The sequence below is a fragment of the Sphaerodactylus townsendi genome, linkage group LG05 (assembly GCF_021028975.2).
Source record: "Sphaerodactylus townsendi isolate TG3544 linkage group LG05, MPM_Stown_v2.3, whole genome shotgun sequence".
NCBI classification, from domain to species: domain Eukaryota; kingdom Metazoa; phylum Chordata; class Lepidosauria; order Squamata; family Sphaerodactylidae; genus Sphaerodactylus; species Sphaerodactylus townsendi.
The window spans coordinates 14,623,309-14,648,580 of record NC_059429.1 but is presented as its reverse complement, the minus strand read 5'-3'; the positions used below and the strand labels follow the sequence as shown (position 1 = coordinate 14,648,580).

At 50.2% G+C, this 25,272-nt stretch overlaps 1 protein-coding gene across 1 annotated transcript in view; it reads right to left on the bottom strand.

Annotated features, from left to right (window-relative positions):
• Window positions 1–25,272, bottom strand: part of SBNO2 (strawberry notch homolog 2) — a 126,890-nt gene that overhangs the window by 73,748 nt on the left and 27,870 nt on the right. The window contains 3 exon segments of the mRNA XM_048497659.1: window positions 3,550–3,673; window positions 16,488–16,573; window positions 19,375–19,601. Coding sequence (XP_048353616.1) covers window positions 3,550–3,673; window positions 16,488–16,573; window positions 19,375–19,503 — 339 coding nt within the window. The 5' untranslated portion in view covers window positions 19,504–19,601.

The window sequence follows — 25,272 nt, the reverse complement described above, 5'->3', positions numbered from 1 at the left end:
CTAGTTTTAGGGAGGCAGTGTAGGTAACCCTGTTAAGCGCTGTTAAACCCCACTGATTTTCACGCGAAGAACTAAAGCGCGATCCTTTACCAGGGAGTAAGCTCGGTTGCTGGCAATGGGGCTTGCTTCTGAGTAAACCCTCCTAGGGTCGTAATTCACCTGTTGGAAGAGTTGCACGGTTGCTTCAAAGCAAAGCCACCGACTACCACCAAGCTTACTCCTGAGTAATGCGCGCCTCGAAGCCAACCGGTTTTTCTAAACTAAAACCTCAGTATTCAGGTTAAATTGCCGTGATGGCATTTTGCAATAAATAAGTGGGTTTTGGGTTGCAGTTGGGCACTCGGCCTTGAAAAGGTTCGCCATCACTGCCTTAGAGACCAATAAGATTTTTCAGGTACGGGCTTTCAAGAATCAAAGTTTCATTGTCGGACAGGGACTTCCATTCTTCCTTGTAGCAGACAAAGTAAACTTTGACTCTCAAAATGTTATACCCTGGAAATCTTGTTGGTCTCAAAGGGCTCCTGGACTCAGATCTGTCTTTTCCACTGCAGACCCATACAGCACCCCTGCCTGAAGCTATCTGCACATAAAAATAGCACCTGGTTAGTCTTTGAAAGCACTACTGCCAGCTGCTAATTCACTTCTGAACATGATTCAAAGTGCTGAAGCTCTCCCTTCAAGTCAGTGCGATGAAGTTGTTAGACTAGGGTCTGAAAGACCTGGGTTCGAATCCCTGCTCTGTTATGGAGGTTCTCTTGGTTACCTTGGGTCAGTCCATCAGCCGAACCCACCTCACAGGTTGTTGTGAGAAGAAAAGGAAAGAGAGGTTGTTGTGAGAAGAAAAGGAAAGAGAAGAGAAGGATGTAAGCCCCTTATGGTCCTCCGCGGGGAGAAAGGAGGGTATAAATGACAGAAATAAATGAATGACTTGCAGCTCACAGGGGAAGACGTTCTACAAGATGAACTTGCCCAAAATGTTCAGATTAGCACTAGAGGTCCTATGGCATGACTGTCTCTTATTTTATTACCATCTGCCCTTCTCGAAACTAAATGGAAAAAAACGTAGAATTACAGAGTTCGAAGAGTCCATGAGGGCCATCCAGTCCAACCCCCTGCCATCTATCCAGCCTCTGTTTAAAAACCTCCAAAGAAGAAGACTCCACCACCCTCTGGGGCAGCATATTCTACTGTCGAACAGCCCTGACTGTCAGGACGTTCTTCCTAATGAGGAATCTCTTTTCCTGCACCTTGAATCCACTACTCCTGGTCCGAGACTCTGGAGCAGCAGAAAACAAGCTTGCTCCATCTTCAACATGACATCTCTTCAAACATTTAAACGTGGCTATCATGTTACCCCTTAACCTTCTCTCCTCCAGATTAACATACCCAGTTCCCTAAATCAATTATTTCTATTTCGCTGTACTCAGCACTTATATGTACTGTCTCTGTTCTGAAACGTTTCCTATACACACTTTGAAAATGTCACAGCTGCAAGGAAAGCGTCCTACCACCTCTGTCCCAACCCCCAACCCGAAACCCTCATCAGCCCCTTTTCCTGCCTCCCTCCCCCAGGAAAGCTGGCCAAATGTCACCAGTTCCCTGAGGTCGCTACATGATTCAGCATCTCGCTACCAACAAACAACCATACACTTCAAGCCACTTGAAAGAGGCATGTCAACAGCACAGAAGAATAGTATATGTTTGCCAGGTTCTCCTGGGCAGCTGGAGTACCCTAGAGCTGTGGTGGCAAACCTTTGGCACTCCAGATGTTATAGACTACAATTCCCATCAGCCTCTGCCAACATGGCCAATTGGCCACGCTGGCAGGGGCTGATGGGAATTGTAGTCCATAACATCTAGAGTGCCAGAGGTTCGCCACCACTGCCCTAGAGGACTTTGCCAACTTGCTTTGCGGTGCCTCTACAGAGAAGGTTCCGCCACAACTGCCAAGCTTATAAAAGGAAGGAGCAGCAGTGGTGTAGTGGTTAAGAGCAGGTGCATTCTAATCTGGAGGAACCTAGTTTGATTCCCCGCTCTGCCGCTTGAGAAGTGGAGGCTTATCTGGGGAATTCAGATTAGCCTGTGCACTCCCACACATGCCAGCTGGGTGACCTTGGGCTAGTCACAGCTTCTCGGAGCTCTCTCAGCCCCACCTACCTCACAGGGTGTTTGTTGTGAGGGGGGAAGGGCAAGGAGATTGTAAGCCCCTTTGAGTCACCTACAGGAGAGAAAGGGGGGATATAAATCCAAATTCTTCTTCTTCTTCTAAACCAAACTGGAGGCTCCCAAGCTGACCCAAAGGAAGGGGGTAAATGGGACAAGGGGTTTCCAAAAGGAAGGGGATCTACTAGTCTTGATAGGAAAGCCTCTCCCCCCCCCCAACCGCCCCCCCCCACTGGTTCAGAGAATAGCAGTTCAAACCAAGGATCTACCTGTGATAAGTTTTTTCCTGGATAGTGCTCTAGCTGTAACTTGATCCACTAATTGCTGCCAACTACCGTATTTGTTTTGCGCTATCCAACAAGCTTTCATGTCCTGTTTGTTTATTCCCAGTGACCAAATTAAAAGAGAGGTGGGAATAAATCAAGGCTGCCCAATGGAGGGACCTCAACCTTCATGCCCCCAAATCAAATCAAATCAGAGGAGAGAAGAGAAGAATGGTGCAAGCTGTTTTGGAAAGGCAGCTCATTCATATAAGTGAAGTGAATAAATAAATCCATCAGTAAATATCACAACACTTGAAGGTGTCCATATATAAATGGCCACTTCCTATGATTTACCAGACTTGTCAATAGGGCTCGCCTGAAGGCTGGTCAGAAACTGACATAAATACCTAAAGGTCAAGAAGGAAGTAGGGCCACTAAATTAAAAACTGCTACACAGCACAAAAAAAGAGACAAGAAATGCATATACTCAAATTACAAGCATAACTGCATAGCAGAAGGCTCGCAGCAGCTTACCTGATGAGTATAAAATCACAATAAATGAACACACGAAGTCCTATGTCACACTTTATGACCCCAAACCAAACGTGTCTCGGCCCTTTGGCCTGCTTCGGTGATCAAAAGTGGTAATACATATATACTTATTCTTCTCTTTTTCTTTTAATGCAACCTCTAAATGTTACAATATGGTTCCTATTTCTCTAAATTTTCTGTTCTGTTTAAGCTTACAAAAATAAAAATAAAAATAAATTGGGGAAGAAAGAAGTGGTAATACAAAGCAATATTACCCAGCAAAAAGTACAAATGAAACATTTCAGTGACAGAGATAAACAATTAGAGAGTTATGCACCACTGGAACCCAGGTCTTCAACACGAAACCAAGATCTATTCAAGAGGTATTAAATGGTATGCCAATCAAACCAAATTCTGTTCCGGCAGCATCCTTTAATACCTCAGTCAAAACCAGTTTCTTTAAATCAGGAGTAATAGGTATAGGTCAAGCAACCAAACAGAGAGACTCTGTCAAGAGTTGGGTCTGCTTTTCTTTTACATGAACATGATCCAGACAACGCACGCTCACATGGGGAGGGAAGCTCCGCCTTACCTGAGGAAAATCACCATTTTTGGGAAAGAGGTTGGCAAGGCCCGAATTTACATAGTTGGTGTCCGAGAACGGCGTCCTGCTGATGGAATTCGTGTAGAAATCGGAAGTGGTATTAAAATATTGCCTGCAAGGGGGAAAAAGGAAAGCAATTAATCGACAGGTCAGTGCTTTGTAAAGTCTGACTTTGCGAGGCAATTACACCTTTGCGAGGCAATTACACCAGATGTTCATGGACTACAAATCCCACCAGCCCCTGCCAGCATGGCCAATTGGCCATGCTGGTAGGGGCTGATGGGAATTGTAGTCCATGAACATTTGGAGAGCTGCAGGTTGCAGACCCCTGGTTTAGTCCATTCCTACCATTTCCTTCCCCACAAGGATCGCAGGAAGCCAATAACACACTTTCCCAATAGTTCCTGCCTCTGCTTCCACAGCCTGGTGCCTTGTTTTACAACCCTATATCATGTCCCTCCTTAGTCAGCCATTCCTGGATCATTTGGAAGACTCTTTTCTTCCCTCGGGAATACCACCCCCCACCCGGAGATCAGGGGGTCCTTTTCTTCCACCGGAGACAGACAGACCTTAAGGTTCTCTGCCTACTTCCTTGTGCCCTAATGCCAGTCTGGAGGGAAGAGAACAGGACTTCTCATTTTAGAAGGAAAAATGGAAAGGAGTGGGGATCTGATACAGTGGTCCGTTAAATCCTGGACAAACACAGAAACAGTTTGTGTTCCCCTCTCTCTCCTAATGTTACAGTTCGGTGTCATCTGCTCCTGGACTCAGAAAAGGAAGTAGTCATAACACCCGACAAGAAATAGCCACAGAAATGGGAGTGACGCAGCTTAGGATACGGTGGGTAAGGGGAAGGTTCAGAGTAAATTGGGTTCTATCAGTTATCCAGGGCAGGTTTTTTTTAAAAAAGAAAGAAAAGCAGAGCCTCCATGTCCCAAAGCACTCTACCTTTACAACTGAACTGCCAAGAAGAAGAGTTTGGCTTTTATATCTAACTTTTCTCTACCGTAAGGACTCTCAAAGTCGCTTACAATCATCTTCCTTCCCCCACCCTCACTCACATCAGTACCCCTGTGAGGTAGATGAGGTACCTCACAGTACCCCTGTGAGGTAGATGAGGCTGACAGAGTTCTGAGGGAACTGTGACCGGCCCAACATCACCCGAAGGCTAAGTTTATAAAGAACCAGAGTTTATTATCTGATTTAGATAAACTGATCTTTCTCCTATCAGGCAACAATCCTCTGATTACATACAACTTGCTGGTTTTTCCCCGGCTGCCAAGAAAATACCAGCCGAACATCAGTTATCAGAGGGCATGTGTTTGAGTTCAGCTGCTGAGATAGGATGAAATGTCAGACATTTGCTGCGTGCCTGTTTTGTTTTGTTTTATTTTATCGGGTTTTTAAAATTCTGTATTTTGATGGCTTTTGGCTTTAAACAATAAACAGTCATTCGTTCACGTGGAGGAGTGGGGAATCAAACCCAGTTCTTCAGATTAGTCGACCATTCTTAACCACTGTACAACGCAACCAGCACTCAAACGATCAGCTGGTGGCCCGAGGGGGGGGGGAGGAGGAGCCAGACTGGAAGCATTTTTCTTACTGTCCAGTGGGGAAAACAAAATACCATATATACTCATGTATAAGTCGACCCGCATATAAGTCGAGGCATCTTATCTTATACACGCGAAGGAAGGGAGCTAGGTTCTACTGGCACCCAGAACCGCTGAGATAAGCAAGGGGAGCCAGCTAACAGCTGGGTTGCCCCACCCCTCTTCCAAGGCCTTGCACCTTAACTCTTCATTCATTCATTTGTTTTTTGGATTTTTTTTCACCCCCCTTCCCTCGGAGGCTCAGGGCACCTTCCGACATCTGATAAAACAATGTATGAAACATTATAATACTTTAAAACTGTAAAAAAAAAAAGCCATTTAAAATTAAGGTATAAACAACATCAAACTACTGAAGGGCGCGAGTTGATTCATGCACGGGTCCTACCTCCAGTTGTAATTTCACTATTTCATTTAGTGGGACCCCAGCAGAGAGATCCGGGGAGGGCGGGGCACGAGAAAAGGGGAGGGGGGAAGGAAAAAAGGAAAGAAAATTAGGGGGAAAGGGAAAACAGGGAAGGGGGAAGGAAAGGAAGGGGGAAAGACAGAAAAGAGGGCAAGGGGGAGGGGTAGAAGTATTTTAACCGTAGTGCATGCATATTAGATAGTAAAGCCAGCTGTAGGGTAATACAGCGGGCCTAGGTAGGGCGGGGTGGTGGTGAGGGCAGGTAGCTCTTGCTGGGGGTGGGGGGAAGCCGGGGGCTTGCTGGGGGGGATGGTGAGGAGAGCTTGCTGGGGGTGGGGGAGGGTGGCAAAGAGTAGGTAGAGGTGAGGTAGGGTGGCAAGTGGTTGCTAGGGATAGGGGAGGGTGGCAGTGGTGCAGCTACAAGGGGACGTGTGCACGACGTACCGGGGGCGTGGCAGGGGCGTTCCAGGGCGGGATGGGGGTGGAGGATGCACCAGTGCACCGGGCGCTTGCTACGCCTCTGGAAGGTGGCAAGGGGTGGGGAGGGAGGGAGGGAGGCAAAGTAAGACTTGGGGTGGAGGGAGAGGGTCGAATCTAGATGGTTGAGTGTTGGGGAGGGGGAGGGGTGGGCTGGCCCATGGAGGGCTGCTGGGGGTGGGGAGGGAGAGTGGGAAGGGTTTGTCCGCTTGGTAATTTGGGGTGGGGGGTGGGAGGCAGGGGCCAGGCGCACCAGGCCTGGCTGTTTGGGGAGGTAGGAGGGCTTCCGGCAGCCTGCAGAGCAGCAGGGAATCAAATGTTGGGGCGATGATGAGGCGAGTCCAGCGGGCTTCGTGAGTCCTGGTTGAGGGGGTTCGTCGTCCCTACATTCGTTTCCTTAGTTCTCTCAGCCCCACCCACCTCATGGGGTGTTTGTTGTGAGGGGGGAAGGGCAAGGAGATTGTCAACCCCTTTGAGTCTCCTACAGGAGAGAAAGGGGGGATATAAAATCTATATAATTATGCATGGGGTAGAAAATGTTGACAGAGAGAAATTTTTCTCTCTTTCTCACAATACTAGAACCAGGGGGCATCCATTGAAAATGCTGGGGGGAAGAATTAGGACTAATAAAAGGAAACACAGTTCTTCACGCAACGTGTGATTGGTGTTTGGAATAAGCTGCCACAGGAGGTGGTGATGGCCACTAACCTGGATAGCTTTAAAAGGGGCTTGGACAGATTTATGGAGGAGAAGTCGATTTATGGCTACCAATCTTGATCCTCCTTGATCTGAGATTGCAAATGCCTTAACAGACCAGGTGATCGGGAGCAACAGCCGCAGAAGGCCATTGCGTTCACATCCTACATGTGAGCTCCCAAAGGCACCTGGTGGGCCACTGCGAGTAGCAGAGAGCTGGACTAGATGGACTTTGGTCTGATCCAGCTGGCTTGTTCTTATGTTCTTATGTTCTTAAGACTTGGGGTGGAGTGAGAGGGTAGAATTTGGATGGTTGTGTGTTGGGGAGGGGGAGGGGTGGGCTGGCCCATGGAGGTGGGGAGGGAGAGTGGGAAGGGTTTGTCCGCTTGGTAATTTGGGGTGGGGGGTGGGAGGCAGGTGCCAGGCGCACCTGGCCTGGCTGTTTGGGGAGGTAGGAGGGCTTCTGGCAGCCTGCAGAGCAGCAGGGAATCAAATGTTGGGGCAACGATGAGGCGAGTCCAGCGGGCTTCGTGAGTCCTGGTTGAGGGGGTTAGTCATCCCTACATTTGTTTCCTTAGTTCTCTCAGCCCCACCCACCTCGCAGGGTGTTTGTTGAGAGGAGGGAAGGGCAAGGAGATTGTCAGCCCTTTTGAGTCTCCTACAGGAGAGAAAGGGTGGACATAAATCCAAACTCTTCTTCTTCTTCTTCCTTGTTTAAGATGTGCACCAGGTAACCGGGACACCACATCCAGCTCTTCTTGACTTGCTCCCAAGGTGCAAACTGACATGGGAAGGAGTGGTCATCCCCGTCTCACACACTCCGCCCTCAGAGGTTTGTGCGGTTGCCTCTGTGCGGTTGCCCCAGCCCAAAACTTGCAAAGGTGTTTTTCTGAATGAGGGAGGAATTCTGCCGTAACGCCTCTGGCTGCTTGCAGCCTTGTGCAGAAGAACCCGGGACAAACAGAGCGCTCTTGGCAGGAAGAGGTGTGGTTGTTGCGCACACAGACCTGCTCTACTCTCCAGCACCTGGGACTGCAGAGAAACAAAGACATCCCCTCCCCACCCTTCCCAGTCACACAAGCAACCAGTTTTGTTGCTTTCGGTTTTACTATCACAGCTGTACAGACCTCCAGCCTTGCTTACGCAATTCTCTTTGTCATCTTTCCAGTAAAGCAGCCGTGTGGACATGTGACTGGTTCGCTGGCCTCGGTTTGACTCCCCCCACGGCTTCCAGCATCCCAGAGGTGGCTCTGAAATTTCACGCAGCACTAGCCACCTGCGGAAGAGCTGGAAAGCACACAGACAGGGTCCCCAGCCGGGCATGTTCGCTAGAGGCAGTTGTGCCACTAGCTTTGGGTGTAATTTATTTGAATACATGTCAACTCAAGAGAACATAAGAACATAAGAACATAAGAACAAGCCAGCTGGATCAGACCAAAGTCCATCTAGTCCAGCTCTCTGCTACTCGCAGTGGCCCACCAGGTGCCATTGGGAGCTCACATGCAGGATGTGAAAGCAATGGCCTTCTGCTGCTGCTGCTGCTCCCGAGCACCTGGTCTGTTAAGGCATTTGCAAACCCAGATCAAAGAGGATCAAGATTGGTAGCTATAAATAGACTTCTCCTCCATAATTCTGTCCAAGCCCCTTTTAGAGCTATCCAGGTTAGTGGCCATCACCACCTCCTGTGGCAGCCTATTCCAAACACCAATCACACGTTGCGTGAAGAAGTGTTTCCTTTTATTAGTCCTCATTCTTCCCCCCAGCATTTTCAATGGATGCCCCCTGGTTCTAGTATTGTGAGAAAGAGAGAAAAATTTCTCTCTGTCAACATTTTCTACCCCATGCATAATTTTATAGACTTCAATCATATCCCCCCCCTCAGCCGTCTCCTCTCCAAACTAAAGAGTCCCAAACGCTGCAGAGCTACGTATGACAAAGAAGGATCAGAAAGGTGTAGTAGTTAAGAGCAGGTGGGTTCTAATCTGGAGAATTGGGTTTGATTCCCCACTCCTCCACCTGAGTGGCAGAGGCTTATCTGGTGAACCAGGTGTGTTTCCGCACTCCTGCATTCCTGCTGGGTGACCCTGGGCTAGTCACAGTTCTCCCAGAGCTCTCTCAGCCCCACCTACCTCACAAAACGTCTGTTGTGGGGAGAGGAAGGGAAAGGAGCTTGTAAGCCACCTTACAGGAGGGAAAGGTGGGATATAAATCCAAACTCTTCTTCTTCTCTCCCTTCCTCTATTTTAGTTTTGTGGCACAGACAACCCCTTACGGTAGGTTATGCTGAGTATGACCGGCCCAAGCGGGGATCTGACCCAGATCTCAGCCTGACATGCTAACCGCTATATTATGCTCGCTCTAAGCAGACGTGGTTGAACCAAACTGGCTAGTGAATCACCGCTCAAGGGGATAATCTAAGCCAGAGCAGTTGTCTGCAAAACAGAACCTCCATGCCCCGAAGCAGTATACCTGGGAGATTAAAAACAAACAACAGAAGACTGTTGCCCGTATACACTGCTAAGGGATTTCTTGGAAGCATCTGGCTAACCGGAGGATTGAAGGCTGGACGGATCTTCGGTTTGATTTGATGGGCTCTTCCGGTGTTAACTTACAATTTAAGAAAAGTGATGTTTGTCAAAGGTTAAGAACATAAGAACTAGCCTGCTGGATCAGACCAGAGTCCATCTAGTCCAGCACTCTACTACTCACAGTGGCCCACCAGGTGCCTTTGGGAGCTCACATGCAGAGTGTGAAAGCAATGGCCTTCTGCTGCTGCTGCTCCTGAGCACCTGGTCTGCTAAGGCCTTTGCAATCTCAGATCAAGGAGGATCAAGATTGGTAGCCAGAGATCGACTTCTCCTCCATAAATCTGTCCAAGCCCTTTTTAAAGCTATCCAGGTTAGTGGCCATCACCACCTCCTGTGGCAGCATATTCCAAACACCAATCACACGTTGCGTGAAGAAGTGTTTCCTTTTATTAGTCCTAATTCTTCCCCCCAGCATTTTCAATTAATGCCCCCTGGTTCTAGTATTGTGAGGTTCTGGCCTCTCCCCCCCCCCCCCCCGCCCCCAAATTTCTTAATTCCAGGCAGCACTTAATCTAGCCTACCTGCAAATCATCCCCCTTGGGAACAGCCCCTCCCGACAGTAGCACAACCTGCACATATGAAGGTGTCATTTGCCAAATTAGGCCTGTTTAGCTCAGCGCTGACTAAACTTGGACCGGCAGCCGATCTCCACGGCTGCAGGCAGAGAAAAGCCTTTCTCAAACAGCTGTTACGTGAAATCCCGTAACTAGAGATGCCCAGAGGTTGATTCAGGGAGGCTTTTTTGCGTAGACAGCAGGTGCCTCTCTCCGCTGCTTCTTGCCCCGTTCAACGGCAGGAACCATTTCTTGGGAGCAGGGAGGTGTCTCGATTTTTTTGGACTCCTGCCTTGTATAAACGCGCAACTGCCACGAGCAGGTGGCACACTCAGGTGAGCAGAGGGCACGCAACGGAAGAACTCATCGGATCGCCTCCCCAGGGGCGTAAAGAGGCAAACTGTAGCCCTGGGCAAAACCTGAATTGGATGCCCCCCCCCCCCGCCCACGGGTGGCCACTCCACCACGACCAAATTTCTTTGCACCAGGATATTGGTACCTGCAGGGGGTGCATTTTTAGACATATCAGCACCAAAATTTCAGCGTATCCTCAGGAGACTGTCCTTATGCTACCCCCCAAGTTTGGTGAGGTTTGGTTCAAGGAGTCCAAAGTTATGGACCCTCAAAGGTGTAGCCCCCATCTCCTATTAGCTCCCATTGGAAACAATGGGGGATGGGGGCACCCCCTTTGGGAGTCCATAACTTTGGACTCCCTGAACCAAACCTCACCAAACTTGGAGGGTAGCATAAGGACAGTCTCTAGGTGCCGCTAGCCTAAAAACGCTAGGTGCCGCTAGCCTAAAAACTGCACCCCCTGCAGGCCAAAAATGGAAAACTACTAAAAATACCCAAAAACGAGCCCTGCGTTTTGATGCCCCCCCACAAGGTGGTGCCCTGGGTAGCTGCCCACCTTGCCCAATGGGCGTTACGCCCCTGTGCCTCCCTCTCCCCAGCCCCCCTAACTCTACTCAAAGCACACCTCCTTGACAGCTGAACTGAGAAAGACGACTCCTGGCCGCAGCCAAAGTTCCCAGAAACCAGACCCACGGAGCAGCTGGCTTTGTCCCCCCGAGCGACTGCAACGCACAGCTGACACACAAAAGGAGCCACTTCTGGTTGAAGCTTCCAGCAATAACGCTGACCGGCTCCGTACAAAGAAGTGGGTTTGTTTGCATGGCTAAGTGCTTAACAGCAAAACACCCAAAATGATCGCACACACGCTAGAGAGCCGTGAGGCTACAGCAGCACATAATGGCTGCCGCTGGGCTTCGGTGAGCCTCGGGAAAGAACGGGTCGCGATCGATAAGCCCTGTCTACGATTCGACGCGCAGCAAAAGAGAACTTCGGTTAACACCTCCCGAGAGGGTTCAGAAAGTAGAATTTACAGGAAACCTCTTGAAATAAAAAGAAAAGAGCACACCCTCTTCCAAGCAGGGGCGGTGGCAGCGGTCCAACGGCAGGGTGGGCAGCTGAGCGTGCCGCTCCCAACTCCGGGTGAATGGGCAGAGGAGAGTGCCAGCGGGCGCAACGTGTGTGCCGTCTCCCTTGGCATGAGTGCTCACTATTCGGGTGGTGTGCCAAGAGTGCCCTGGGAAAACAGGCTCCAATAACTGAAAAGCTGGGACAGGCAGCACTCAAGCTCCATCACAGGTATGGGGTCTGAGCAGCACTGAAGCAACTAAGCTGGCAATTCCTCTGCAAAGAAGGGGGTCTGAGACCCCACCCCTTTCTCCCTCTCCCTCTAACACACACACACACACCATGAAAAAGGAAAACCAGGATGGCAAAGCATTTAGGATTGTGATACTCGGTAGCTTGTGCTACCCGTGGCTCTTCCAAGCATCTTTCACGGTGCACACCTGCCCCACACTTTAGGGGGTGGGGGGGGGGGGAAAGCAAGGCCATTGCCCAGTGGGGTGTTTCATTGGCAGGGTTGTCTGCACTTTGAAATTGCCACCAGCAGAGGGAATGGAGGACAGGTAAGCTGAAATCTGTGGGACTCATGCCAGGGATGGAAGTACGGGGGCCGTCTTCTCCAACTAATCCCCCCCTTCCTAGATACACACACACACACCCTTATGCACAGCCTCTTCAATCTCAGTCTAGAACTTCAGCCAGTGTTCTAGTGCAGGAGTCTCCAACCTGTGGCTCTCCAGATGTTCATGGACTACACAACCCACCAAGCCGTGTCAGCATGGCCAATTGGCTGATGGGAAGTGTAGTCCATGAACATCTGGAGAACCACAGGTTACAGACTCCTGTTCTAGTGCAAGCTGGCGACAGGAAAGAGACTATAAGGCCGCCACAAAAACTGCCCGGGAAAAGTGCAACTTGGCCATAGAACGGTGGGGATGCAACCGGCAGTCTCACTGCAGAGGAGAGCATGCCGGTTTCATCCCTACCCCGCTATGCCCAACTTGGAGAAAGGAGGAGATGGCAGAGAGGGAAGCTGTCCCCCTCACACTAGAGACAAGAGAGCCGGCTAAGGCTTCAATGACGATGGGGAGAGACCCTCCCCCTTATACTCAGAAGTAACCCAAAGGTTATAGGAACAAAAAGGTTAATTTACCATCAAGAGTTCTATCTCCAGTTACTGAACAGGTGTGTTTGGAGGGGTAATTTCACAGGCATTCAGTCACCTTACTCTCTTGGTCAACCATCATTCCAAACTCTGCCGGCTTAAACCCAGGTTTGAATCTGGGCCAAGAGGAGTGAGCATCACAGTCCTAAACTCTGGCCAGACTGTTTCTCACTTTTTGCTGGGAGGGAGACAGGGAGGCCTCTCAGTTTAGCCTACCTGCAAGGATTGTTGTAAGGATGCAGGAGGGAGAAAAAACGACTGTGTCTGCCACCCTGGTCTCCTACGGGGCAGACAGATGGACAGAGGTATGAAGGACACAGACCTGGATGCAGGTAGATGGACAGGTGGGAAATAAGTAATTCTTGTCACAAAGATCAAACTAGGGGAATTCCACAAATTCCCCTTCCCTCCCTTGCATGCCACCCCTCATTCCCTCCCCTTCCCTTGCATGCCACCCTTCGCTCCCTCCCCCTCCCTCCGCTAGGGTGGGTGGGCCATGTCCAGATGCCCGGCCCCCTCCCCTTCCCTCCCTTGCATGCAACCCCTCGCTCCCTCCCCTCCCCTGGGAAGGAGGGTAATTTCTTTCCAGAAGTGGGTTTTTCACCTGCCCTGAGAGATGGGAAAAACCTTTCTTTCTATCATTCCACGCAGCCTGGCTTGCTGTCTTGAGATATCTATGGGCACATGCTGATTGTAGTCACAGTGCAATTTTGTTTTGTTGTTTTCTACCCTTCCACCCTAAAGGCCTCTTAAGAATTGGGAATTAACTTTTAACCACAAAGTGGGGAGGGGGGGGGAAGAGGGCAGAAAGAAAGGATGCAATCCTAAGGCCCCTTTCCTGGGAAGAGCCCCCATTTTAACCCGGGAAATACTTGTGAGTCAACTGCTCCCTAACGTGTCCCATGTTTTGAGGTTTTACACCCTGCATTTCTCCCGATTAATTACCGGTAATTGACTTCCCTGAAGTTATCCAGCAAGACAGGATTTGAAGTTAGCTCAAAACTCTGCGCTTCACACCTCTTTCTACACCCCTGTAGCCGAAGCGCATCAATTCACTCGAATTTAACGAGGGAATAGATCTCATCGTGCCGGCAATTACCAGCACCCCACCTTAATTCAGGAAGAGTGACTTCACACAGTCAGCTGCAGTTTCTCAACACTGCCGTACCCGGAACTGTTGGCTGCTTGCCTCTCCCCCAGATGGCCCAAAGAAAGGGGACACACAGAAGATCTACGCTGACCCGGCCCTTTATTATGCTCACATAGTGTTTTATGAGACCCATTAGCGAGATCCAGGTTTAGACTGGGAAGATTTTCTGTGCCCTGAATCTATTCAAAAATTGACACGAAGTCAAACAGGGCAGGACAGAGAAATTACGAAATTACACAAAATGTACTCCTTACCGGGCAAGCTTTGCCATTCAACTCAAAAATATAATTATTTTTAAAAGATGATGAATTCAGAATTAGGAGGATAAAAATTGAACAAACACAAATTCAATTAATACACATGTATCTCGCTGGAACAAACCGGTTTCTTCCCTAAAACCAGGCACTGCGAAGCAGGTCACCTATTCAGAGACAGACTACCCCTGTATCTGGAGGTTCTACTGTGCTCTACCTTCCTGGAAGCATCTTCCACCAACACCCCTAGCCCCTGTTTCAAAATGCAATTCAGCTTGTGGGAATTCATCAACTGTCAGGTGTAATTTTCTGTAAAAAATAAATCTTTCCAGGCACTGTTTCCATTTTTGCACAGCTAAATAAAGCCCTTTCCAGTCCAGGTCACGCAAGAGCTCTTAACCCCAGTTCCCAAAGCCAACAAAAGGCAAATAATACCCCACCCGTTGGGTCATCTTTTAGCAGGAACTGCCCGCCCAAAAAAGCGATCCGCAAATTACACTGGTCAAACAGCTTAATTGCAATCATTCTATGAATCTTTTCAGACAGTCCTATGCAGTAAACCACTAACTCCTCACTGTGGGGGACAAGGGGAAAATGATAAAATCCCAAACAATATCAGTTTCCCTCAAAGCCCAAAGGGTGACGAGAGCCCTTGTAGGCAGAATTGTCAAGCTAGATGGGGAGCAGATACACTTCCTCTCCCTCGTCAGTCTTTTTCTGATCTCCCCCCCCTCCCCAACGCACGCACGCACGCACACATTACACTGTAAGATCAGACTGGGGGGGGGGGGGCAGGCAGAGAATCAATGAATGCTTTGGGAGGGATAGAATGTTATTTGCTAAGATTTTTATGTTTTATATTCCCATTCTTGCTTTTGTGTAGGTGTAGATCATTGTACCCCAGCCCTATTGTACCCCATTGTGCCCCATTGTACCCCAGTAGATCACTGTACCCCAGCTGTTTGCTGTTGAAATACTGTCATTTTATATTGACATTGTTATTGTATTACTGTAATGTTATTATGGATTGTTATGCTGTTGCTGTTATGTTGCTGTTATGCCCTGTTGTTATGGAATATTATGCCGTTGTTATGCTGTTACTGCTATATGTTTATTAATTGTTATAAGTCTATTAACCTGATATAGAATTATTAGTATTATTGAATGGTTGAATGGTTGATTTATTGTTAGGGCAATTGTAAATGGTATTGTTACTATATTTAGTCCTACTGTATTGTGTTATTGTTTATTTATTGTGTTGTGCACCACACCGAGCCCTCCGGGGGAGGGCAATATATAAATATCTAATCTATCCTGAAAATAAGCCCTAGCATGATTTTTCAGGATTTTTGGAGGATGCTTGAAATATAACCCCTACTCCAAAAATAAGCTCTAGTTAACAGATTTCCCAGTGCAGCTGATCGGGTCACGTGGGGGGTGCAAAATTATGGGGGGGGGGGGGAAATAAGACATCCCCTGAACATAAGCCCTAACACCATGGTGGCGAACCTATGGCACTCCAGATGTTCATGAACTACAATTGGCCATGCTGGAAGGGGCTGATAGGAATTGTAGTCCGTGAACATCTGGAGTGCCATAGGTTCGCCACCACTGCCCTAACACATATTTTGGAGCAAAAATTAATATAAGACCCTGTCTTATTTTCAGGGAAATATGGTATCTAATATAATCAAGGAGATCAAGGAGGATCAAGATTGGTAGCCATAGATTGACTTCTCCTCCATAAATCTGTCCAAGCCCTTTTTAAAGCTATCCAGGTTAGTGGCCGTCACCACCTCCTGTGGCAGCATATTCCAAACACCAATCACACGTTGCGTGTTACATCATTCGTTGGCCTCTCAGGGGAGGGGGGTACGAAACTGAGTCGCCATCTGGACTTTGAGTGGTGTAGTTAGTTTATTTTAAACTGTTTTATTGTTTTAATCTATTTATTGGAATTTTAAATGTATTATCTTGTTGTGGCCGCTTAGAGGCCCTTGGGGAACGGGTGGGGTAAAAATAAAAATAAAAAGTTTTTAGTCCTCAGTTTTTGAGGTGTTATACAGGTATATCTGGGAACTGTATCTCAGACTCTAAGGAGCAGCAGTGGCGTAGTAGGTTAAGAGCAGGTGTACTCTAATCTGGAGGAACCGGGTTTGATTTCCTCGCTCTGCCGCCTGAGCTGTGGAGGCTTTTCTGGGGAATTCAGATTAGCCTGTGCACTCCCACACACGCCAGCTGGGTGACCTTGGGCTAGTCACAGTTCTTCTGAGCTCTCTCAGCCCCACCTACCTCACAGGGTGTTTATTGGTGGGTGGAGGTAAGAAGGGAAAGGAGATTGCAAGCCCCTTTGAATCTCCTACAGGAGAGAAAGGGGGGATATAAATTTTCTTCTTCCTCTTCCTCCTACGCCAGATGGGGGGAGGGGAGAACTACATGCACCGCCCCCAGCATCTTGGACCGAAAAGATGGGATAAGAACGCAACAGATGGGAAAACCAACCGGGGGTTATGAACGACCTGTGAATGCAGAACTGACCTTCTGGGAGGAAAGGCAAGTGAGGGAAAGCAAAAACCACCAAATATATACACATATCCAAGGAGCACTTACTGGCTGTCGCTCAGGTAAGATGGAGCTGAATACGGAGCGGACAAATAAGGGACTGAATTCCACCAGCTGGCAGGCAGTGCAGAATTCTGGAAGGACAAGAAGGCAGATTCAAAACCACGGTACAACCCTTCGGTTTGGGCAGCAAAGTCCCACAACTGCAATCATCGCCAATTGGCCAAGCTGGCAGGGGATGATGGGAATTGTAGTCCATGAACATCTGGAGTGCCATAGGTTCGCCACTACAGTTCTATCCTCTCCCCCCACCTCCCAATCATGTCTGATAAAACCATGGAAGGGAGCTGAATACTTCTATGTACACAACTGCCACAGGTGGAGCTACTGGCAAAGAGGCCAAAGAAAAACGAACCTCGCTGTGCTGGATCTGACCAGTGGAGCAGCTAGCCCACCACTCTGGCCCTGAAAAGGGGGGGGGGGTCCAGGTGGCTCTGGAATAACCTCCTGTGCAAAATTAAATACTTGAAAGGCTTCTTGTTGACGCCCCCTGTGTGGCAGAGGACTGGCTTGGCATATAGAAAACCCCAGGTTCAATTCCTGGCAACGACAGGAGGCCTGTGTACCCATGAAGCTGTCCTATGTTGAATCAGGCCCTCGGTTCAACCAGATCAGCATTAAGAACATGCCTGCTGGATCAGACCAGAGTTCATCCAGTACAGCACTCTGCCACTCACAGTGGCCAACCAGATGACTTGGGGAGCTCACCTGCAGGAGGTGAAAGCAATGGCCTTCTGCTGCTGCTGCTGCTCCCGATCACCTGGTCTGTTAAGGCATTTGCAATCTCAGATCAAGGAGGATCAAGATTGGTAGCCATAGATCGACTTCTCCTCCATAAATCTGCCCAAGCCCCTTTTAAAGCTATCCAGGTTAGTGGCCATCACCACCTCCTGTGGCAGCATATTCCAGACACCAATCACACATTGTGTGAAGAAGTGTTTCCTTTTATTAGTCCTAATTCTTCCCCCCAGCATTTTCAATGGATGCCCCCTGGTTCTAGTATTGTGAGAGCACTGTCCACTCAGACTGGCAGCTGCTCTCTAGGGTCCCAGGCTGAGGTCTTTCACATGACCTGCTGCCTGATCCACTTAACGGGAGACGCTGGGGATTGAACCCGGGACCTTCTGCATGCTAAGCGGAGGCTCCGTCACTGAGCCACAGTCCCTCTCTAACAACACAGTGACCCAGAATGAGTCAGGCGTCGCCAGGGTTTGCATCTCCATGCAGAGCCCTAAGGCAAGCTCTTGACTTAAACCCCGCCCCATCTACCCCTACTGGCCTAGATTACAGGGGCATTGTACAGATTATAGGAGCATGTCAGCTCTCCGAACACACAGCAGTGCAATATAGATATGAAACGTGTCACTTCACTCAGGTTAAAAGCTCCCGGTCACAACGGCTTTAAGCGCTCTTGCATTTAACATCTGAGGGACCGACCACTCCCCTCTCGGGAGGGTTTTAGCTGCCGGACACGAGGCATTATATAGTATACTGTAACACTGTGTTTTAATAGAGGTTTTAACTATTTAATCCTATGGAGCAGTGGTGGCGAACCTTTGGCACTCCAGATGTTATGGACTACAATTCCCATCAGCCCCTGCCAGCACGTCCAATTGGCCATGCTGGCAGGGGCGGATGAGAATTGTAGTCCATAACATCTGGAGTGCCAAAGGTTCGCCACCACGGCTATAGAGCCATATATATGTTATTATAGTTGCAGTTGTTATGTTTTAAACAGTGCTCCACTTCGATTTATACGTTGTGCACCGCCCAGAGCCTTTCGGGGGAGGGCAGTATATAAAACTAACAAGTAAATAAAATCATTCAATAAATTCCCATTTAGCCATATGGAGAGGCATAGCCGCAGCTTGGCGCTCCCAGCAAATCCGTGAGCTCCACATCAGTGGAAACAAGTAAACGGGCCTTTGGCAGGATCTGTTACTCTGTCTACATCTCACCTCCTCCAGGGCTAGTGGCCCATCGTACCTGCTGCTTGGGATCCCTTTTACTTGGAGATAGCGACATTTGAACCTGGTGCCTTCTTCGGCAGGCAAAGTGGGCGTTCTGACCCTGAACCGCAGCATGCTCCCAGTTGGGAATTGGTGAAGCCGGGCATTCCCAGTTTTCTGACACAACCCAAATAATGATCGTTCATTCCCAGACACCCCTGCCCCCACCCCACCATCCCCAACAAATAATTCTGGTGGAACTCCCTGCCACTGGACATGCTCACTTAGGGGGGGTGTTAAACGTCAAATGCATGGAGGAAAAGAGCAAAATCTCCACGTTCAGAATCTGTATGTCTCTGGCAGTGGGTGCCCGCTGTGCCCTTGTTTGTGGGCCTTTGGGGAGGCAGATTTCATTAGTAATTGTGCAGAAACAGAAGCTCCATTACATGGGCCATCGGTCCGATCCAGCAGGGCTCATCTGATGAAGCAATCACCACCCTGGCCACTCTAGGGCTTTTGTGCGGCAGCCCCTCTATGGACAAACTCACCTCTTTTTCCCCAGGTGTTGCTGAAGGAAGAAGAAGAAGAGTTGGATTTATATCCCCCCTTTCTCTCCTATAGGAAACTCAAAGGGGCTTACAATCTCCTTTCCCTCCCCCCCCCCCACCAAACACCCTGTGAGGTGGGTGGAGCTGAGAGAGCTCTGAAGAACTGTCGCTAGCCCAAGGTCACCCAGCTGGCGTGCGTTGGAGAGTACAGACTAATCTGAATCCCCCAGATAAGCCTCCACAGCTCAGGCTGCAGGGCTGGGAATCAAACCCGGTTCCTCCAGATTAGAGCGCACCTGCTCTTAACCACTACGCCACTGCTGCTCCACCCTTCCCCGAGCTTCATCCTCACCCCATCCCCACCCAAGAAGAACTTACCTCTATGGAGGGCATGCCAATCTGAGACTGAAAAGCCGGGATCCCGTACAATGTGCTGGCCGGCTGCTGGTGCGTGTGCGGTGGGTGGTAGCTCTTTCCCCCGTCCATGCTGAGGTGCATCGAGAGCATTAGGCCTCGGTTTGCTTCATGGGGGAAGCTGAGGCTGATGACATCACGGAAGGGGCGGGAGCAGGTTTTTACCTGCGCGCTTCACTCTGAAACATGTCCTGTGGGAAAGAGGGCAGAGATTGAGGAACTGGCTACTTGTTCCAACAGAGAGGGCATCTATCTGACCAACATACACACACACACACGCACGCAAATAAAAGAACCAAAGCTGCACAACACAACCAAAATCTCAAGAAATGAAGCTTCCATATGCCAACGGGCAAAAGAGGCCTTCTGAAACCTTTTCCCTTACTGGCAAAACATAAGATGGGAGGTGGGGGCCACCCCAGCAAAGTCCCCGCTCATCACTTGCTCAGACCGAAAGCAGTCACACAATGTCAGCCTGATCGACCTGTCGGTTGCGTTGGACTAAGACAGACCCGGGTTCAAACACTGACTTGACCAAAAAGCTCAGTGGGTGTCCTGGAGACCAGCCGTTCCATCCCGGCCTAACTGATGTCAAAGAGACGTTATGTGGTTACCTGTGCCACTTGGAGGTCCTTGAAAGAAGGACAGAGTTTGAAGCATGCCAGGCAGTGGTGGGATCCAAAAATTTTAGTAACAGGTTCCCTCGCCAGCCCCCCCTCAGCAAAGGGGGCAGAGGTGTACCTAGGCAAACCTGAGCCCTGGGCAAAACCTGAGTTGGATGCCCCCACCATGGGCAGCTACCCCACCACGACCCCCCCCAAAAATTTTTTTGCACCAGGTCATTTCTAAATCATCATCACATTATAGAAAATGCCCCAACTCACAAATCTGAACACAGCAATGGTGAAACACCCAGGTTCTTGGATAGAGACTGGTGAGATAAAAGGTACAAAAGGCTGAGAATCAATGAATTGCAGTACCTGAAAGGGATTAACCCAGTTCAGGGAGTTACATTATTAGTCACAATTGATATATGGAACCTTCACGTTCAAAGGCAGTATGCCTCTCGGGGAGGCGAGGGCGTGGCGATGGAAAAGCGGACCCAATTAGTAACCCCCTCTCGGCACACACAAATAATTAGTAACCCACTCTCGGGAACCTGCTGGATCCCACCTCTGATGCCAGGTATTACATTTTTATCCTGTCTCTCCCTGCAAAAAGGTCACACTGGCAGGGAGCAAACAAGTCCAAGAGGATGCCCGTTTGGCAAACCAGTCATGGCAGCCAATTTGGTGTAGTGGGGAGAGTGCTGAACTAGTACCTGGGAGATCAGGGTTCAAATCCCCGTGAGTGCCAAGAAAGCGGGCTGGGTAACCTGGGACCTGTCACACACTTGCAGCTGAGTCTACCTCACTGGGCTGCTCTGAGGACAAAACGACGTAAGCGGCTTTGGGTCCCCACTGGGGAAGAAGGTTGGGGTGTCCATGAAGAAAGTGAATCAACAGGATTGCTCTCAACAGCCCCGCCTGTTCCGTCAGCGGATCCCAAGGAGGAAGAAGCCAGCACAAATGAAAGAGGAAACAAAGAAAGAGAGGGGGAAAGAGAAGGGGTAACTCTGCCATGGTTCTCGACTACACTGGCAGCCGGGCCTAGTCGCTGCAGCCATATCACACCGGCTGTCATCAGGTAAGCCTGCTGGGTTGCAGAGAACAACTAGCCAGAATACAGACATGTTTCCCGAACTCTAGGAGAGGGGAAGGCAGCTCTGCCACACCATCTGAAACCAGGCGGAGTTCAGCAGCTGGGGGTCACACCCATCCTGCTAGAGTTGCCACATTTCGGCCGGGTTTTTGCAACCAGACTCTTCCTCCTCCTCTCCCTCTCTTCTGGACTTTGGGGAGGGGGGGGGGAGAGAGAAATCGTACAAACAGAGGAAAGTTTTACAGGCTGGGCCACAGAAGGGAAGTTCCCTTCCAAGCGGCCGCAATCTACGCTAACGGCCCGCCTTATAGCAGAAAATCCGGGGATGCCGGCCGATCTTTCTGCGATGGCATCTCAATCACGCCCGCCCGTCACAGAGGGCACCTGTGCAGCCTGCCTGAATATTTGTTTGGCTGCAGAACAAGGAGGCATCATCACTGGCAGCAAGTCACAGGGCGTGGGCTGGCAAAGCCATGGAGAAACGGAGGAACGGAAGCTTCCTTGGAAGCCAATCAGAGGGAAAGTTGCATGGGGCAGATAAAGTTTCAGATACAGTTTCCTTGGAGATTGCAGATCAGCCACCTCATCACCCACACAACAAGGAAGTGCTTACAGAGGGCACCTCACGCCGATGAGTCTGGTTAGCATAGTTCTATCCCAACTTCCCTCCCAAGAGCTACACAGGAGGCCGCTCCACTAAGCCTCTATTTCAAGAGCCTCTAACCTACCCAGCCTTCCAGAAGTTCATGGACTATGATTCCCATTAGCCCTTGTCAGCATGGCCGATTGGCAGAGCTGATGGGAATCTTTGTCCGTGAACACCTGGAGGGCCGTAGGTTGGAGACCCCTGCTCTATTTTATCATCAAAACAACACTGCAAGGTAGGCCAGGCTGGCAGCGCATGCTGGGTAACCCGGGACACCCAGCCCCTTTCAATGGCCAAGCCTGGGGATCTGACCCTGGACAGGGTCAGTTCTAAGCCCAACCCTGCTGGTTCGCCCTAAATCAAGCTGGCACCCAGGAAAACACCCCAGAACCAGAGGTGGGATCCAACCAGTTCTCACCACTTCTCTAGAAGTGGTTACTAATTTTTCCTGAGTGCCGAGAAGGGGTTACTAAAGCAACCTCCCTGCCCAATAGGGACTGGAGGTGCGTGTGTGCGGCGGCGCCACTGTTTGAATCCCACCACCATCGGAACCTGTTATTCAAATTTTTGGATCCCACCACTGCCCAGAACCCACTACAGGATAGGTCTGAAGTGATGCGAAGACTCCAAAGGTGGTGGAAAGGACTGTTTCTATTCAAGAAGGGATCCACTTAACCCCCACCCACCCACCCAGGAAAACAAGTGGTACAATAGTGGAAAACACACTAACTAGCCCAGGGATGTGCAACCTGCGGCTCTCCAGATGTTCATGGACTACAATTCCCATCAGCCCCTGCCAATTGGCCGTGCTGGCAGGGGCTGATGGGATTTGTAGTCCATTAACATCTGGAGAGCCGCAGGTTGCAGACCCCCTGAACTAGCCCGCCACCAGCATGTTGAGTCAATTCCTACTCACGGGAACATTTCATTCTCTCGCACGTAACGCAAAATGCCCAACCACAATTCCTCACCTGCAGCCCAACTGGGTGCAGCCTATACCGCTCCTTCTGTAGCGGGGAAGAGCCAGGGCTCAATGGTAGAGAATCTGCTTGGCGTGCAAAAGCTCACAGGTTCGATCCCTGGCATCCCCAGTTCAAAGGACCAGGCAGAAGGTGTTTGGGAAGACCTCTGCCTGACAGCCAGGAGAGGGGCAGTGGCTCATCTGCAGTTCAAAGGACCAAGTAGCAGCTGATGGGAAAGATCTCTGCGGAACACTCTGGGAGCGGCTGCCGGCCTGAGCAGACAATGCTGACTTTGAAGAACAAGCATTAAGCAGCTGTAGGTGTGCCGCCACATTCCGCTGCCAGTCTTGTTGGCCCTACTGCTGAGGACTTCAGAGTGGCAAAAACGGCTTGCCTCCTCTCCCAAACACAAACCGTGCAAAGTGCAATTACTCAGAAAAGGGGCGGAAGGGTTAGAACAGGGGTAGGGAACCTGCGGCTCGAGAGCCGCATGCGGCTCTTCTGCCCTTGCACTGTGGCTCCACAGGCGAGTGCAGCCCCATCATGCCCGGCTCTGAAAGCATGAGGCGGGCACGCCAACTGCCCACATGGTCAGCTGGAGCTTGCACCATGGGCTTCCCCTCTGCCTGCCCGTTGGGCCCGAGGCTTCCAGGCGGCCGAGGCCAGGCGCGCTTCATCGCTGCCGCCCTGCAGGCAGGGCAAGCATCCATCGCTTCTCAGAATGGCGGAGTAAAGGTTTTAAAACCCTATATATAGTATTTATCTTTTATTTTTTAAATGTCAAAAAGTATTTGCGGCTCCAAGTGTTTTCTTTCCCCGTGGAAAACGGGTCCAAATGGCTCTTTGACAGTGAATCCCCACTGCCACCGAGCTCAACATTGTTTTGTCTCAGTTCCCGAGAACTTCACGATATCGCAGCCGCAGTTATGAACTACCTTTCCTGCGAGGAACAAGGTCGATACCTGGCAGTGGGAAGCATTGAAGCGACACCTCATCCGTTCAACCAATCACGGGCAGCTTTTGTGGCATGTGCCAGAAACGGGAGAAATTAGGTAGTGGGCAAAGCGCATGTAACTTCAAACTATGAACTGTAAAAGCTGTAAAAGCAGCCCGTTCCTGCGTAGCAAGCACCAATCCACCGCGATCGAGGAAGCCGAAACAGGCACCAGATGATCCAGCCCACTTAGCTCAGTACCAGGGGCCAACTCAGTTCTGTTGGGACAGCACAGGTGCCCTGCCCACTGAAGGGAACCGAGTCAGACCTTAGCTCCCTTCTGTAGTGGGGAAAGCCCCTGAGTGTTAAAGGTTCCCTACCCCTGGGTTAGAAAGACGCTTTTAGAGAAATAGGCAGAGGCGGAGCGCTCACGGGAACACGTGGGGTCACAGGTCCCCGGGTGCACACCAGTGGGCCCACCCCGCCAGGCTGGTCCTTCAGCCAGCCTCCGTCGGCTGAACGAACAGCCCGGTGGGGCGGGGTGGGGCTGAGGTGTGCCGGCCGGCGGCCCAGCCAGGCTGCTCCTTCGGCCAGTGGAGGCAGTCTACAGGCTGAAAGAGCAGCCTGGTGGGGCCAGGCTGAGGGACTGCCCACAGCAGGGTGCTGCTGGCTAAGGGAAGTGGGGCATGAGGGCAGGGTGGCGGGGCAGTCAGAGCAGGTGTTGTCCCGGACGCCATCCCCCGCCCCCCCCCCCTTGCCTATAGAAACAGGAAAGAAACCCTCAAGGACTTAAGAAGAGAAGAAGAGTTTGGATTTATATCCCCCCTTTCTCTCCTGCAGGAGACTCAAAGGGGCTGACAATCTCCTTGCCCTTCCCCCCTCACAACAAACACCCTGTGAGGTGGGTGGGGCTGAGAGCTCCAGTAGGCCTTAAGGTCACCCAGCTGGGCGTGTGTGGGGAGTGCACAGGCTAATCTGAATTCCCCCAGATAAGCCTCAGCACCAGCTCAGAAGCGGCAGAGCTGGGAATCAAACCAGTTCCTCAGATTAAGATACGGCTCTTGTATACACCACTGCTGCTCTAAGCCATGGAGTGTCAAGCTTAGGCCCTCCAGATGTTATGGACCACAGTTCCCATCATCCCCTGCCAGCATCATTGGCAGGGGATGGTGGGCTGTAATCCAACATCTGGAGAAAACCTGAGGATTCCCGGCACCACCTATGACTAGCGATGGAAGTCCTTAAATCTCGCGTTTGGCTCTCTCCCAAAACACTCGACTGTTTTTCTTTTACGAGCAGAGTACCCTTTTTTTAAAACGACACTATAAAAACGATAATATATTAGCTGTTAAGAGATGCCAGTTTGTCACGTTTAAAGACGTCCACAGCCTTACCAGCTCCCCGGGAAGCTACATCATCAATCTTTTTTCCTGTGCTACTTTTTTGGGAAGCTGAACGGTTCTCTGAACAGGAGCCCCAGGTACGCCCCCCCCCCCCCAAGGGTTCCACCCAGGCTCACCAGAGAGCGAGTGAACCGTCCCAGGAGACCGAACGCGTGCAGGCACTCTGTGGAATTTGGCACCCCACAAGTTTCTACCGTATATACCGGCGTATAAGAC